We start from the raw sequence: 17858 nt of genomic DNA, 5'->3' as shown, positions 1-17858 counted from the left end.
ATCAACAGACAGTCAGCTGCACAAGAGCCTGTGCAGACATTCTTATATGCAGGGTCCAAGCCTGTCTCTTCAGGTTTCATTATTTAGGTCTGATGTCTAGTTAGCTCGTATCAAAACTAATACCATCTGAAGTACCAGGCTTCCAGTGGTCACATAGCTAACGTGCATTTTTTTTAAATCTAACTAATATTATTAAAGACAGTATCTCTTTAAACTTGAGCTTTGTTTCGGTGTCTATATCAATTAGATCTTGCATGTGCATTTCCTTGAATGTTTCACTGCTTGTTTCTGTAGATTAAAAACATCTGAATTATATGATATTCCGCAAATTTTTAAATTAAAATAGTGAAAACGCAGACATTTCTTTTACTACTATTCTTACTGTGTACTGATAATACTGAGATAGAAAACCCTACTATATTCCTGGCTTCTTCTCATTGTTAATATAATATAGTTAAGTTGAAATGTTTCTGAAGGTAGACATCTAGACTGATTTTATCAACTGCTTTATCACTTATGTAGAAAAAATTGTATGTGTCATGTAAATATGTAATTTAATTTTTGTTCCTACAGAAAGCAGGTGTTCCTTATGATATTTGGGTTAATTATTGTGCGTGTTAAAACATTATTTCTTGCATTTCTTCTTTGCTTTTGCATTACTTTTGAGTTTATTATGGCTACACTCATTTTATGGTGTAGTGCTGAAATTGAATCTTTGGTATCTGCAGTTTCAAGGTACTTCAATTTATAATCCTTGAAATTTGCAAAATAGTTCAGATAAGAGTTTAGTGAGGAGTCCCACAAAATGATTTTAGGAACCATGGGCATGATCAGCTTATAAGTGCAATACTTTGTAATAGAGTACATATAGTACACATTAATATTTAGTTTATCAATTTTTTTATTGTTCTTTACCTCAGAGATGGTGATCACAATGTTTTCATTTATTCAAGAGCATTGATTTGAACTCAAGTTCACTTAAATAATAAAATAATGAGAAATAGATCATTTTATTTTACTAATATCTGACTTCTGAATATTTCTCTCTTTATTTGGAATGTACTAGTTAATTGATTTTAAATGAATAGTACATGTATTTCAGGCTCTGAGTAGAAGAGTAATTTTGAAAGTATATTCTTATTTATTTGTTTCAAAAGAAGAAATATATACAACACAGCTCAATACATTGAGATTTTGAGACATATGAAGGATGCATGTGAGTTTTTGAGACACTGAAGCTGCAACCCAACTTGAAGAAGACAATGGTGGCAGTGAGCTTCTGTCCAGAGTTAATCAGCTGCAGAATTTGTAAACTGCATATGTGTCAAAGTTGAAAATGTTAGCACTCTGATAGAAGCTTGAAAAGGTTAGACCTGATAAAAGCCATCAGCAGTTAAAGAATGTGATTTATGGGAATGTAATGACACAAAATGCCTCATTTATCACTCATATATAGATAGGTTAAGGTTTCTGTGCCATACTTTAAAAACTTGACCACTTAGAATTGTCAAAATAGGTCCTTAATTGCCCATCATACATTTCAGTTTAAATTTCCTTTGCTTGAATTTTCATGATTTTACTTTTGTTCTTCTCATATGGTTCTTTTTAAAGTCATTAATATTTCATATTTATTTCATATTTGTTTCAAATTGTATGCTCAGTGCTCTGAACTCAGAACTTTTTTTAGGTAAAGCTGTTTATTTGGATACTATCCAAATCTTTGTTGATTTACAATGTAATTCAGCCTAACTGTAAGGAAAATAACTGAAGGTTTCAATTTCTTTTGTTTTATACCACTAATTCTCATCAAGAGTTTACAGCTTTCTAATTCAATCCATACATTTCCTCTCCAAATTGAAATACGAGATTTAAAAGTGAGATCCGTCAGTTGGTTTCCAGTTGCAGTCACTTAAGTTACTGTTTAACTCCATACAAATTAAATTTAATCCAAAACTACCAGTACTGTTAAATGACCCTAAAGCAAAATAAAAACATTAGGAGAAATGCACAGTAGTATGTTGTACTTTTCCTGATTTCATTTGAGGATAACAACTAGCAAGTCCCTTAGATTTGAGGCTCTTTTTTTTTTTTTTTAAATGTCCACATCATAATGCTAAACAAAATAAATGCAAGTATTGGTAAACTCTCATTGAGAAATTATCTTTAAGAACATATTTATAAAACAAAGCAATTACTTTTAAGACATTGCATAAATATTAAAATACAGGTTTAGCTGCAGAAAGAAAAAGTGTGGTAATAAAGTTTGAAGGATTTCTTTTTCTTTAGCTTCTTATCTTTTTTTAACTTCTTATTCCTCTTAGTTCTTGATTTTAGATGGAGAAGACTGAACAAAATAATTTTAATTTTTAATATAAAAAACCTTACCTTATTGTTAGCTTTCACAATTTATGGCCACGGTTGTATAGCATTCTGTTTGTTCAGCGATGACCTTCCAGGTTCGATTTAAAAAGAAGCCAGAAGCATTTGTCATGTGTGCTCGATCTTGTCCAGAGGTACCTATTGTAATTATAAAGGACTAATAAGGTTGTTTATAATATAAGAGTCTGACAACTCTGGAAAATCTTCTGGAAAGCAACTTTTTTTTTCATGTCTATCTTAAAAAAAAAAATCCTGTAATCTTCTTGCTTTATGCTGCACTGTGGTTTTAAACATGTAGTTAAGAAAGCATGAAAAACTTTCACCTCAGAAAACCTGACTTAGTTTTAAAAGATGAGCTGTATGATTTGCTCATTAGTAACACCTTTTGGAAAATCTCTGGAATGGTGTAGCTATAACACAGATGCATCCTGTATTTAATTGGTGTATATAAAATTGATGTACTTAGAATAAATTCCTTTCACAACGTTAAAAAAATACTTAATGTCTATTACAAAAATGTGTGACACATGAACATAAGAGAATTCTGTTTCTTAGAAAAAATCCAAATGAAGAAAATCTTGTTTATTCTAAGCATTAGTAAATTACTGCTGTAAGTGGATGCTATTACAGTGGTACTTTACATTATATATCAAGTTTTTTATAATCATCTTGTGATCATTTTTCCCTTCACACCTGTCTCACTTCTTCCCTTTTTTTTTATCTATTTCAGCATCATCCAGCAATTCAACTTTTTTATAGGCAAATATATAAGGTAAACAACAATATGCTAAAACCAGTGGAATCTGAATGTTTGACAGAAATGTTTACCTCTCTTGTAGGGTATGTAACAACACTATAGTATTGTCAGCCTGCCATACATCATTTAAATACCCTTAGACAGCAAAAGCAAAATCTTGACAATTCAGTAATCTCATCATGTGATTTCAAGAAGACTTTTTTCATATCTACAATTGAGATAAATTTATGTTGTATGTATTTGTGGTTGTTAAACTGAAAATTGTCTCATTGCATTAATTTTTAACATTGTGCTCTCTTAATGACTATGAAGAAATGTATTAAAATGCCTTAATTATAGGGCTAGAAGAAGAGAAAGCACAAGTCTTTTTAGCATATGATCTTTCAATTGTTCACGAAAGGATAAAGAGGGCATTCAAGCGTGGTTTAGATAACTGTCAGCAATAATAAAATGCAAGGTAGTTTGTAGAGCCTTCAAAGACCTTTCAGGGAAATACATTTAATTAAAAAACAATAAAATGGACTTCTCATCTGAAAGAAATCCAAAATGTTATAAAATTTCAGAATGTTACTGTGTTAAGAGTAATGTATGCTTCCAAGCATGAAGAAAAATAGCTCTGAAAATATTCTGCTGTCCTCACAGCAGTGATAGCATTTTTTTGTGTGCATAGATATATGTCCTTTAGCTTTTAACTCACTACCATATTACAGCATATTTCAGGTTTTCTTAAATGAGTGATTTTGCCTTTTCATCTATTGCTTGGGGTTTTTTGTTGTGTTTTTTTTTTGTTTGCTTGTTTGCTTTGCTTTGTTTTTAAAAAAGATTTTTTGGTTGTTTTGCTTGTTGGTTGTTGGTTTTTGTTTTTGTTTTATTTTTTTTTGAAATATAAGGTGAATGGCTTCTTAATGTAAAACTGCATTACCACAGTTACCCAAAGAATAATATAAATAACCTATTAGTCAAAATTGTCTGTTATATACTGTGACAATATGTATCAAATTATACTTCTGATTTCTTTTTCATTTTTTTTCTTCTCATTCCATTTGCCATTAGTGTTGTTGTTCGTGGGGTATGCTGAAAAGGTTAGTTAAGCATTTGTTCTGCCCTATTGAATTATACCACTACTGGCAACTTATACCACTGAAGGCAACTTAACTTACATGCAATAACGGTTTATAAACAGCATTGGCTCTGTCTTTAGAGTACTTTTACTCCCTTGCTTAGCCTTGTTCTTTCCTGGGAAGATTTTTGTAAGTTGTTTTCTCTCGCCCTGCTGCACAAAATGAAGAGCATTGTCCGGTTGTTTTTTCATAGCCAACTATCAAATGAGTCTGCATGCAACTTGCCTTTGCATCGTGGATTATTTTTTTACAGATGAACAACTTCACCAAAGTGTTTTTCAGCAAATACTAAAACTCTATCAGTTTTGTAGTTGTAATTGCTGACCCAAGAACATTTTGAAATATGTTTGTAACAAGAACATAACTTCAGTATTCTTCAGTATCTTCTAGAAAACTGTTTGCCTCATTAATTCAAGTCAGTGTTGTCTTTGTCACTGACTGGCAGATCATAAAGATGGAAATTCATTCCTGTTCTTGGAGCTGGAGATTTGTCTTTTTAAAAAAGAGAGATTTGTTTTCTGCTTGCACACATGAACTTGCAGAAGAAGGAAGTGCTACCTTTAAATGCTGCCTTAGAATAGATACCTTGAGCCGGAGCAAAAATGAATAGTGCAGCCTCTGTATCATACACTGGGCAGTCACCTTATGAGAAGAACACTGCAGAAAACATACTGATATGTGGAATTGTTCTGCATAAGAGTGCCTCACCATTTTCTTTGCTACGCTTTCTGAGGCTTGAGGACTCCAAACTACCCCAACAATGAGAGCATTACAGAGCACCTGCACAATTCAGTTTGGCAGTTTTTTCTGAATATGGTGTGCAGTTTCTGAGAAAGAAGTGTTTCACATCACGCTGTCACCAAAATCTCTTCAGTTTTTAGCTGGTTGTGACCTTTTCTTCCCACTCACTTCTCATCATATGGCAGCACTACTAGGTGTGATAATGTTTCTGTAGCAAGTACTGTACAATCTAATATTCTTTGGCCTGCAACTCATGAGTTCCTGCAGAACTGTTACATTTTCAGTCACTACTATTGGATTTATAAGGCCAATAGAAAAAGCTCAAGTCAAAATTTTGACTCTGGTTGCTTTTCCTTTCTACTAGTGAATTGTTCACTGCTCACCAGTCTTTTGTGTAGTTGGATTTTTATGACTTTGTTCACTATTAGAGTTGCCATGTGTCACACAGAGATGACTAATTTTCAACAGTGATTTCTGTAAACCTTGGTAAACACACTAAGCTCTCATTGAGTACAAATGACTACAGTACAGTATATTATTTTTGGCACAATAATTTATACCTTTTTTCAATGAAGTTATTTTCAAAATGTTCTCTGTTGTTAAAAATCAGATTTCCTGACACTAAAAAACTCTCCTTACTGATGATAATCCTGTATTAATTCCTCTATTAAAGGGATTGTCACCATCATCAGTAAACATCCAGTACCACTACAAAATGCAACATTCATGAGAGAAATGTGCAAGTGCATTATCAGAGGACTGAAGGCTCAATGTGACTTCCTGTGGGACATACCCTAGGTCCTCGCGTATTTGCCCAGTACTTAGTATATCAAATTGAAAAGATGTTTTCTTAAAACTCAAGGTAAAAGGCACTAGAGATATGGATGTGTGAATGGATACATTCATATGGATATGAATAAAAGAATGAGAGCATTCTTTTATGAAAGATCTATTTCTTTTATGAAGAATCTCCTTCATGAAAAATCTATCTTTTTGCAGCAGAAGTGTAAAATTAAGCACAGATCTCCTAACCTTCATTTTCTTATCACTTTTTATAGTGTGTCAGGGAAGGAAAAAAGAAGCCATGAGTACTGCCTGTTCTTTGGCATAAAACATTATGAAAATAACGTAAAGTTCCAGATGTTTTTTGTCTCGTATTATGAAGATAAAGGATAGGTTTCTAGGAAAAAATACAAATCTTCTCAAACTACTCCTTAAATCTTTCTGCTCTGCAAAATGTCCAGGGGAACAAGTTCAGAGAGAACAGCCTATGCTCCACTATTGTGGAAAAGAGTTTTCCAGTTCTAAAAGCACACCATACTGTGTTTTGTGTCCTACTTTCCAGGCCTTTCCCTGTAAAATCATCATGTGGAGCTCTGAAAATTAATACCCTTGTCTTTTGATTTATTGTAAATAAAGCTTAATTTCCACATCCTCTGTCCCTCTCCCTGGCTTGAACAGACCACCAAATTAGGTGCGTAATTGGCACAGTGAGAGAATCCCCTTCATGTGCACATCTCTGGGAAACATATGGATCACAACGCAGAGCCTATCTCAAAATGTATATATGTGTATCTGAGTGTACATATATAAGTCTGAATTACATAAAGGTAACAAAAATATTATATTTACAAACATAATTCCATGAAGTCGTCACAGCCATTTTGGAGCATACCAATATCATAAATGTTTAAAGTTGTACTTTGTTACTGACATTAATATTTCTTATTATCTTTTCTATTGTACTTTCCCTGATTTTACTCATACACACTAGTGAGCATACCTGAATTGAAACTAGTAGAAAACAAATGTTTTTACAATGGAATATGTTAAGATTTTTTGGTTAATTGCAGATAGGATGAAAAAAGCTGTTGACATCATGGAATATTGTTGTACCTATGGAGAAACACAACATGGTGCATGAGTCTTTTCTATGACATGAGGGAATTTATCTGCAGAGCATTCCTTTCAGTAGCTTACACTGTATGTTTTAAAGTATTAATTACCTAGTCAGGTTTTATTAGAGCTCATTGAGTTTTACATAATTAAAATTGTAGCAACAGCTAAGTGGTACGTGATGTAAAACGCAGTATCTTTGCTTTTGCCAAATGTACTTCTCGGGATTTTCAAAGAGAGAGAGTAGAAGTGGGAGAAACTTAAAAGTCAAGTCTGACACGTAAAGTAATTAAATTTGAGGTAGATGTATAAATATAAAATTTTAGCATGACAGATTTTTCTGTTATGTTGTTCTTGTATAACAAAAAATACTTTGTGTACAGTTTCTAGAGCTGTTACTTATTTTAAAATGCAAAGCTGAAGAATTATATTAGCTGTAAACTGGTTACAGACAACTGAAAAAGTTTATTCATTTTATATTGCAAGATCCTTGTGGCTGTCATGGGACAAATACAGTAAAAATACATTATCACCTTGTACACAGAATCAGTCTATCTAGTGGAGGTCTTGTTCTGTCTGAAGTCAGTGGAAGAAACTTCCCCTGTCCTAAGAGCGAGTAAAGCTGCCATCAATACAAAAGAGACCTGTGTAATGATATGCTCCTTTACATTATGTGATAAGTTGCAGCGTAAAATCCACAATCCAAGACACTAACTTGCAGTGAGTCCAGCAAAGGGCCACAAATATGATGAATAGACTGGAGCATGTGTTGCTGGAGGAGAGTCAGAGAGTTTGCACTGTGTAGCCAAGAAGAGCAAGGGAATCTTATCAATGTATATAAATAGCTGCTAAGAGGGAGTGAAAAACATGGAACCAGACTCTTCCCAGTGGTTTCCAGTGATGGGTCAAATGGTATAATATACAGGAAATTCTATTTAATCATCTTGTGAGAGCCGTCAAACACTGGAACAGGTTGTTCAGAGAGATTGTTAAGTCTTTGTCCTTGAAGATTCTCATAACATGGCTGAACAAAGTCCTGAGCAACCTGCTCTTGTTCACTACGCTTTGAATAGAACAAGACAATCTCCAGAGGTCCCTTTTAACCTCAGCTATGCAGTGATTCTGTGTGATTTCATTTATCATTATCTGTATAACTTAAAAATGAGTCACAGAGGAAGCAGTGTCAAAGTAACTAGAAGAAAGGGAAATCTGAAGAGCTTCAGTCCAGTAGACTTTGCTGCTATTACATTTAACAACTGATTTCCTAGACTAGAAAATCCTTCCTTCAATTCTCAGGGTGAGAGAGAAAATTAGGCTGAAGAAAACCAGGAAAAAAATTTTACCTACCTGTTAGTGTTTTTCTGAAAACTAATGATAAGTGCTAAGCTTCAATATAATGTCAAAAACTGAAGTTATAGCTTAAAAAGGAAGAAAATTAGGAAGGAATGATTGAAGGAAAGTAGTAAGAATAAGGTTTTTGATTCTATTGATCTGGAGTTTGGGGATCAGTTCACAGAAGAGTACACAAATGTAGACATACCAAGTTAGCAGTAACTGCTGACAGATCCTAATATGTTAAAGGTTGTAATCTCTTGAAAGAACTTGGTTGGCTTTCCTGTTGGCCCTCCTATCAACTTTAACCTCCAACCTTCCCCGGCATGTATCACTACAAATAAAACTGCTGAGGTTTGACAAGAGGATATAAAGTCAGTAGGCCATCGCACAGAGATCTCTACATGATTTTCTTTAACCTTAAGCTTAAATGAACACTGCTTTAAGTCAGGGCTTTTAATAAGAAGTCATAAACACTCACCCGTATCACTTTAGTTTTAATAATTACTGTTTTAACAGAGAAGAGAAGAAATATACATAGTAAATTATGTTTGACAACTGGAATTTGGTGGTTTTGTTACTGATTGTCTTTGACCATTATATGAATTGCTGTTCTCAATTTTAACATATACTTTTTCATTCAAGCTGCATATGATACTGATATAAACATGGCATTTGTGTACAGTGTTATAAATGAATTTTTAGTTCTTGATTAAGGCAAACCAGATGACAAAAATAACTTCTGTATTTGTATTTACTAATGTCAGAATAATAAGTCCTTGAATCTGTAGTCACCTATGATGATTTTAGGTTTTCCTTTCTCTATAAATTTTTTATGTGACTTTACATGATACCTTTTAACAAACTATGTAAGCAATAGTTACTAAAAGTTTTTTTATTTTTTATTCCACTCCTAAAAGATGCCTGCATAGTGCTTTCTTTTTGCCATGGAGTGACCATCCACAGTATTAACTCTTGCGAGGTCTGTATTCTTACAAACAGCTTACTAACATTGGCTATACCAACTTAAAACTGTAAAGCTATCCTAAAATTATATTCCTTTCTAGATTAAAACCATACCAATCTAAAATCAGGATTTCTGTTCTGCAGTCTGGTATGTCTGTGAAAAATGTTGTGGTGTTGTAAGAATTCTTCTTATGCTTTTTGTTTCTCTTGTTGTCATTTCTTACACTCATCCCTATTTTTCCAAGCAGTCACTTTTGGGGCTGTGTGGTAGACTTTCTCAAGTCCTTCCTTTCTTGGCCTACATTCCAGTCTTTGTATGAGCCCTTCATCTCCTGAAAAAGTGTACTTCTTGTCCCTCACAAGTGCTCTTTCAATTATTAGAAAAGTACCACTCTTCAGCTGATGAGATACATAGATCTTCCACTGTTACTGATGCTTTCTATGCATTTTCAGGTTTTCTACAGAACTGCAACTACCAGAGACTAGGGATTGCCTTTTTTTTTTCCTAAATATTTTGCAGGACAGTAGTCAGATCTCAGTAAGCCACACATCTTTGTTTTCTGCTTTTTTATCCATTTTTCCGTAACACTTTAAATGGTCTTCATTTATCCTTAATTTATTAAAAAATAAGCTTTAATATACAGACATGCTTTACAGTTGTAGATGCAATATGTCTGTAATCTCAGCCTGTGTTTTTCATCTGTGCTTGGACTGTATCTAAGTGGTCCATAGAAAGTAGTTAAGGGTAACAAGCCCTTTGTGTGTCAGTTTATGTACATTACGTTGTGTAAATGCTAAGCATTTACAAGTTGTGTGAGATAAAAACTGATCTACGCACCTATCTTGGAGGAACGCATAGCAGACACCTCTTGGATTTCTGATTTTACCTCTGTCCTGGGAAACGGGATGTTGCTGCTTGTCAGACCAGAATTGTATGTAAATTTTGAAAGTTAGATATTCCTGGAAGTTTAAGGGCTGATTGTAGGGAGATGAGGGGAAGTTAGTTACTTCTTTCTCCCACCAGGACCATAGACTGCATAATTTAATATTATATCAGTGATTTAGCTGAAAATGTGTTGTGAGAGAATTTAGTCACACCATGCCTTTCTACCACCACTAAGAATCTGTTTTGAATATAAAGAGAATACTAATTTTCAGGTGAGATTACTTCTGATTTCCTCTGTGAGAACAATCAGCACGATGTGTGTCACCTTAACATTTACCCCCACCATGATCTAAGAGTGGGTAGGAGACCATACATGCCTTCTGCCTCAGGAAACAGGTGAGATGAATTGGCAAATTAATTCAAACATTAGTATGTTAAAGTGAAAACTGTTGACTTCTTTCTTTCCTCTTTGAGACCATCTATATTACTTTCAGAAGAATATAATGCAGTGCACCAGCAAAACCAAACTATAAAGATTATAATACTTTGTAGTACTAAAGCTGATGCTAGCAGAGATTTCCTATTCTTTTAATGTAAACAGTAATGGCTACCTCATTACTTATCAAAGCACCTAAGAAAATGGCTTGTGCTGCTAAAAGTTACAGGCTAGTCACAGGAGACATGGGCATGAACATCTGCCATGGTACTAGGAGAGTATTACCAGTTGTATTAAGCTGTTACTCAGTGGAAACTGCTGTTTGGACTCTTTCAGTGTCAGAATGTATTGACGATGGTGAAATTACTATGATCTCAAAATATTCTGTTATGGCTTCAGTATCATTCTCAAGTAGCAGTTATTGTATGTGGAAGTAGCAAAACTAAATTATGAGTATGAAGCTATTAATTGAGGGGTGATTAAGATAGTGTGTGATATCCATAGGAGATGTTCAGAAAGCTTTGTAATGGGTACAATAGCAATGATTAGAAGAAGGAATGCTGATCCCTTCATGCATGAAATAGTTTATCCTGCTATGGAGCCCAGGAAACTAATAAAGCTTCTGTGGAACAAAGACATAGAGGCTTACTTTGGCCGGATTAAGACATTTTCTAGAGATGCTTTTCTTTTTTCCTTTTCGTTCTCCGTGAATCAGGGAATAAGGAAATGAACAGTTACATCAGGAAAGGCAAATAGTAAATAGAATTATTTTAAAGTTACTCTCATCAAAACAGATCAGTGATTATTCTTGCCTTTAAAAATGCACATTTTAACTGTGTTTAAAATTATGAAATTAGTTAAATCAATGATTTTAATTTTTTAAAATGTACTTTAATGACTCAAAAATGCTTGTGAGTCAGGAAATTTGAACATGAATTAATCTGATGTTGATTACAAGCATGGAAATAGATCAGCAAAACATAGAGTAGCTGTTGCACATATTCCTTTATAACATTTGTAAATACTTATATGTTTATGGGAATTGTGAAAATTCTTTATTTTCAAAATGTTTACACTATTTCAGTCTACTCTTTTATGGTACTACTTCTCTATATTTCTCTAATAAAAAGTTTTTAAAAAAAGACAATACCATGAATATACCTTGGGATAATAAACAATTCATAAGCAGTTTTTGCATTTCTTGAAAGGGTTTTTTGTGTTCTTTTTCTTTCAAACCTTACTTACCAGAAATTGTCTTTGTAAATCTTATTATATTGTGTTTATATCAGACTGAAAAATTGAATATACTGTATAATTGAAAATGTTATCATTCTGAGTGGCTGATGTTTTCCATTGGCTGTGAATACCAACTTGAATGTTCAACTGTTGTCCATGTGTGACAATGAATAGTTCTGTATTTTTAACATATAACTTAATACTAGTATTATTTTGCCTTGAATTATTGTATTTAATCCATAAAATGCTTGCCAAAGTAATCACTAATTACCTTAAATTAAAAAGATATTGAAAATATATCTGAAGGGCTGTATTTTGTTGTTGGTTTGGTTTGGTTTTTTTGGTGTTTTTTTTTTTTTTATGCAGAGTAATTAATCTAGGATGGAAGACAAAATTTAGAACGCTTAATTTAGTTCTTTTATATCATTGTTCTTCAGTTTTATGATATAATCATTTCTATGATGTGAATATACTTTTAAAAATATGTTTTTCCACAAAGGAATATGAATTAAGAATAAAATCTCAACCTTGCTTTTATATGTCATGTTTGGAGATGTTCCATTAGTTTATGAACTGGATTTGGAGTGAACCATTTCCATTACATGTCAACTTAGTTAGAATTTATTACATGTATTGAAACTTCACCTAAGTTCTAATAAAATGTGCTAATAATTGCTGTAGAACAGTAGAAGATACCTTATTTTAGACTTTAATGTTCGAGCATAATACAAAAGTCAACAAAAGTGCAGCACAAAAAGGAAATAAGATAATATTGGTCAGCATAATATTCAGTGATCTGAGTACGTCGGCACCCTGCTACAGTTTTCAAGTGTTTCGACAGATGAGAGATTCAGAGGAAAATAGCAAATTGCTTTTGTGAATGCTTCTTGAGAATTATTTCTAAACTTGAGAGACATTTTAGGATAAAGGATAACGGTGGTGTGCCAATTCAGTGTGGGATTTGACAGTTTGCCGCTGAATGGGCAGAGATGATAGAACTGTTGAAGGCACGTAGGTCTCCTACTTAACAAGCACAAAGAAAGAAGTTACATACTTTAACAGTCATGTGATTATTTTTTTTTAGATAGAGAAGAGCAGAGTAAACCAATTAAGTTCATAGAGAGATATTTTGCTGCAATACACTGAAGAAATTATCACTTCTATGAGAATCTCATTTTGCAGATGGAGTGAGAAAGAAGGAAATAAAGATATCTCAAAGAAAGAATTAGCCAGATAGGAGGAGCTCCAGAGTGAGGCCTAGATGGAAACTTATATGAGCAAGCTACGAGTGCTTTCAAGAGATGAGCAGATGATGTTGACTATAATGATTAAGAAAGGAGAATTAGAATACTATAAAATGAAAAGCTCAGTTTAGCTATGTTAATATTGATCTAGTTATGAGATGCATAGAATAAGTTGTCGGTACAGGTGTTGTCATTAGTTGGAACTTTTGAGAGACATACCAAGAGGAAAGTGTTTGGAGCTTTTGTATGTAATCGCATACGTTGTTTGTCTGGTGCACCATGAAAAAGAAAGGAGCTGGGTATGACTTTGTGAGATCTGTTATGAGTCTAGGCTCTTATGCCCTTGTTGTATTTTTACCAGCAGTGAAGTTTCTGCCATTTCTGGTTCCTAAATGCATACCACATTTGTTAACTCCTGAAGGACCCGGGATCCACATTTTAAGTGGAGTGCTTCAGCATTACTGAGCCAGTAATGTAGATGTACTCACAATGCAAACATTTTGATTAATGTTTATAAATGAGGTTCTCTTATGTGAGATTTAGAGAGGCTAATTCCTTGGGAATTCCCACAAAAAGCCATAGTAGAGTTGTGGAAAGTCTTCTTAAAAGATAGGCAAATCTAACAGTAGAGGGCACATCATGAAAGTCAAAAAAGCAGAGAACATTTCATGAAAGGAAAGGAAAGAATGGTGACAGTGAAGAAAGGAGAAGAGATAGAGGTTTGATTTTGAGTGTAGAAGAGAGGAGAATGGCAGATGGATTGATGAAAGCAAATTAAGTACTGTTCTAAAGAAGGATAAAACATTTGAGAAGCATTCAAACAGGAATGTGTATTCTAGTGTAGTCTCCTGTACTTACTTTGCAAGCTTTTATTTTGGCAAACTTCTACGATGTTAGGGTTCAAAACCTCACTGACTACAGTAAAAACTGGAAGGTAATCAACTCTGTGAAAGGTCATTGTGTTTATCCTCCTACATGACCAATATTGTTTTTTTCTTCTTGTCCCCATTTCTGCAGTGGCAGTATTACAAGATTAAGTTGCTTACAGTGATAGGGAGACTCTAATTGCCTCATATGATGGGGTTCTAGGGATTTTGGTTTTATGCAAGTGCTTTTCATCCAAGTCATGATACATTTTAACTCTCAGACATGAAGATATTTTTTCTAAATATATGCAGTAGGGAAAAAATCACTTTTTAAGAGGAAAAAATACCTTCTGGTTTTATGACACGCTTCAGCTGGACATGACTTACAATCTGATGAGCTCATGCTGTTAAATGAATTGGAAGAGCAAAGAAACCTGTAAAAAAAAAAAAAAGAAAAGTATGCAGGAATGTTTAAATACAGACAGATATAACTTACAAAGCTATATTTTGCAAGTAATGGGCTAAGGACAAATATAGGGGAAAGAAGAGAAGGAAGAGGAGAAAAGTGAAAGCAGTAAATATATGCATTCCTGTTTCTATTGTCAACATGAATTTAAACCGATCCTATTACAAAACTTGCAGTGAGTATATATGTGCTGTGAAATCACAGTCCCTTTAAATTCAAGGTAATTCACTCCTGTAATCTGTATTTACTGTAGTCTAGGTATTTTATGTGAATTAATACCTGCACAAGAGAAAAATTCTGAGGTTTTTTTTTCAGCAGTTACCTATCTGTTTATGATTAGAGATAATGCTTTCCAAAGTCCAAGTTTAAGGCTTGTTTTTTTTTTTTTTTAAAGCTTGAGAACAATGCCACTAATAGAATTTCATTTGAATATGGAGGGAATAAGGAATATATTTTTCATGTGCGAAAAACACATTTTTCTCCACTTTCAAAATAAAACATTAACAGAACAAAGACATATGTAACTTTTACTTGATCTGCAGACTGCACAGGTTGTTAGGGGTAGAGGAATAAATAGTATGGAAACAATTTTTATGTCATCCTCTAGATGAATGTCATTGCTCTGCTAGAGACAATGAGTAGTTAGCTACTAACTACATTGGACTCTGATTTCAATTTCTTGTGTCTGTGGATCCTAATGTAATCTTCCCTGCTTTGTGGCATCATGTTTGCCAGCCTTGGCTTTAGAAGTATGAAATATTATTTAGAGATCATTGGAATTACAGTAACTGAGAAGTTCACAAGAAACCTTTTAACATACAGAAAAAGCATCAGAGGTGATAGTGTATGGGATTGGCTGTTATTCATAGTCAGAACTCTGTTACAAATTAAATCTTTTGTTGCACCCACAAATTCCAGACCTTTTAAAAAATGTGTCTCTGGAACTATTTCTCTGTAAATACACTGTTGTAATACAACTGACAACATATGATTTCATCAATCCAAATCTTGGTGATATCAAAACTATAACTGAAGGAAAGGTACTTCTGCAAACTGTGAATGCAAGGCCTTGAAGTGACTGTCCACTGCTTTGTTTCATTTGTCCTTCACAAAAAAACTAGATGTTAAATGCAAAATATTGCATCAGCAAATTTTAAATATACTAATTTCATAAAATGTATGTGAAACTTAAAGGTTACTGTGGAGGAATTAACTCCTGCATTTTTCAGATGATTTAGGAAATAGTTATGTCATGTCTTGACTAATCATCCGAGTACTGTATGCAATGGAGACAAATAATGTTCTGACAATTCATGGACCCAATTCAGCATGGAGAAATTGGATTAAGTTCAATATTGAAAGTGTTTGCCCACGATTGTTGTACTGAAGACTCTTATATGTGTATTGTGGAATTTCTGAATTTAGCTAACATTGGTGCTCATGGGTATAATGTTTTAATTGTGTCTTTGAATCCTGCTGATAATAAGATAAAGTATCCCTATTGTCGTCTTTATCACATTGCCTAGTAGATGCAGCTCTTGAGGATGCGTGTTTTAATGTGTCTAGAGATTTTTAAAGTGTAGATGAGATGGATGTTTAATTATGAAGATGCTGAACAAACAGAATAGATTATGGAACAGGAAATTGTAAAAAACAGTAAGCTCTATTTTTGTCTCGGGTGCAGGTTAGCAGTGAAGGAGGGGGGTTGCTTCTTAAGACATGTGAGTACTCCATATGCAGTTTTTAACCTCAATGGCTGAACTGATTTTCTGTTTTAAAATTTGAAGTTACAGGAGATAAAACTTCAAAGTGAATCAGAGCTATGTTTATCCCTCTTATATGTCAGAGTTTAAGTGCAATGTTTTATGTATACAGTCATCATGACAGTTAAAAAGGCTATAAAGAAAAGCAATTATATAATTGCTTTAAAGAATTAAGTACCATGGATAAAGGCTTTTAGAAACTACAGAGCAGTTTTAATAATTATATCACCTGAAGTCAAGCTGAAAAATTATGTCCTAATTATTTGCAATGAGTAATTATCTACAAAGTTATAAGCTTTGAAAGATTTTATGGTAGAGTGGGGAAATTCTTTGATTATTTTTTTTCTTGCATACACACTAATACAACACCCCATCATTTTCTATTTTAGCAGTTTCCACAACTTAAACATTAAATTCTTATTGTTGCTTTCTGTTATATTAGTAGTGTGTGTTTTGCAATTCTAATCTTCACGTTTTTCTTTCCTTATCACCGAAGTAGGCCTTTTGAAGCCAGGGAATTTTTCATAGCAATATTGACAGTGTTCGCATTTGCATGATGACAGCCAAGGAATGGAGCAGTAATTTTTGAAATTGCAGAAGTATTTAGAACACTGATAAAAGCTGAAATATATTTTTGATGGATTGAAGTTAAGCATACATGATTTTTCCTGCTGTCAAAAGGCTCTGAATTTAGTGAATATTTGCCTGCTGTGAGAATGCAAGATTAACATCACAACCATCACCCGGGCACCCAAACCCTGCAATTTAATAGCTTTTTAGGTTCTTTCCTTTTTCTAAACAGCAATTAATCTCATTTTAGTACAATTTTCTCGTTTCTGAAGTCGCTCATTGAATCGCTGTTTTGTTCATATTTGGCTTCAGCTCCTCTGCATAGTCATTAAAGTCCCAATTAATGTCACCTTTAGCTGAAGAGTACTCATTTTTATTGAGAAAATGACAGTTGCTGCCATGAGTAGTGCAGTGTAATATACATTAATTGCCCTGTAACACTGGTAATTACGAGTTTTTCAAGCCTCTCAGTAAACTGTCATGCCTAGACAAGACTGTGCTAAAATAGATTACTCATTAGGGAGACCTGTCCTGTTTTCTGGTGGGTTCTTAGTGTTGGTTTAAAAAAAATCTTGAGTTTGAACAAATAGTTGCCAAAAGCAATTTCCTACAACAACATGTCTGTGTTCAGTTTTCCAGCCATCACTTAATCCTGCGGTCAGCAATCAGACAGGGTGCTGTGGACTCTAGAGGTGTCAAGATTTCAGTGTTTATTTAGGTGGATCACAAAGATAAGCTTAGCAATTCATAATTCAGTGTTTAATATGGATGTTATTAAAGCCACCTCTTTCAGTGTTGTGTTTATAAGAAGTCTACCTGATGTTTTAGAACAGCGGTCAATACTATCAATATTCTGCGCCCAGAAAGACTTCAGTGCAATGCTACCAACTATCCAGTGAGGTTAAATTACTAAATCTATTATCAAATAATTCTTACATAGGAACAGCGGGGATTATGCTGTACTTTATGTGGAATATTTAGCAGCTATTTTAGGAATTGGATAGTGTGTCAAGGTGTATCTAAAAAAAACTAAAAATTAGAAACCATTGGTGGAAAGACCAGTTAATATTATGACCCCTTCTGAAAATCGGACTTTTAATATGTATGTTGTTAGAAGACCCACCTGCTGATGAACTTGAATTATGGTGCAAGGCAAGTGCTTTTAATTTCAGAAGGAATGTATTTCATTGCTTTCTCTT

General features: G+C 33.6%; 1 protein-coding gene across 5 annotated transcripts in view; it reads left to right on the top strand.

Moving 5' to 3' along the window:
• The window catches only part of C6H15orf41 (chromosome 6 C15orf41 homolog), a 117500-nt gene that overhangs the window by 66547 nt on the left and 33095 nt on the right, over positions 1–17858 (top strand). For 2 of the 5 annotated variants that reach the window (XM_021403254.1, XM_021403253.1), the window contains exon 11: positions 3110–3151. The exons of 2 other annotated variants lie outside the window; for them this stretch is intronic. In XM_021403254.1, the coding sequence (XP_021258929.1) occupies positions 3110–3151 (42 nt within the window). Of the gene's footprint in view, positions 1–3109; positions 3152–4189; positions 4219–17858 lie in introns of those variants that run through there. One more of the 5 variants, XM_021403259.1, reaches the window with a different exon arrangement.

The sequence above is a fragment of the Numida meleagris genome, chromosome 6 (genome assembly GCF_002078875.1).
Source record: "Numida meleagris isolate 19003 breed g44 Domestic line chromosome 6, NumMel1.0, whole genome shotgun sequence".
NCBI lineage: Eukaryota > Metazoa > Chordata > Aves > Galliformes > Numididae > Numida > Numida meleagris.
The sequence above is the reverse complement of the archived record's forward strand: the minus strand, read 5'-3'. Positions and strand labels throughout refer to the sequence as shown.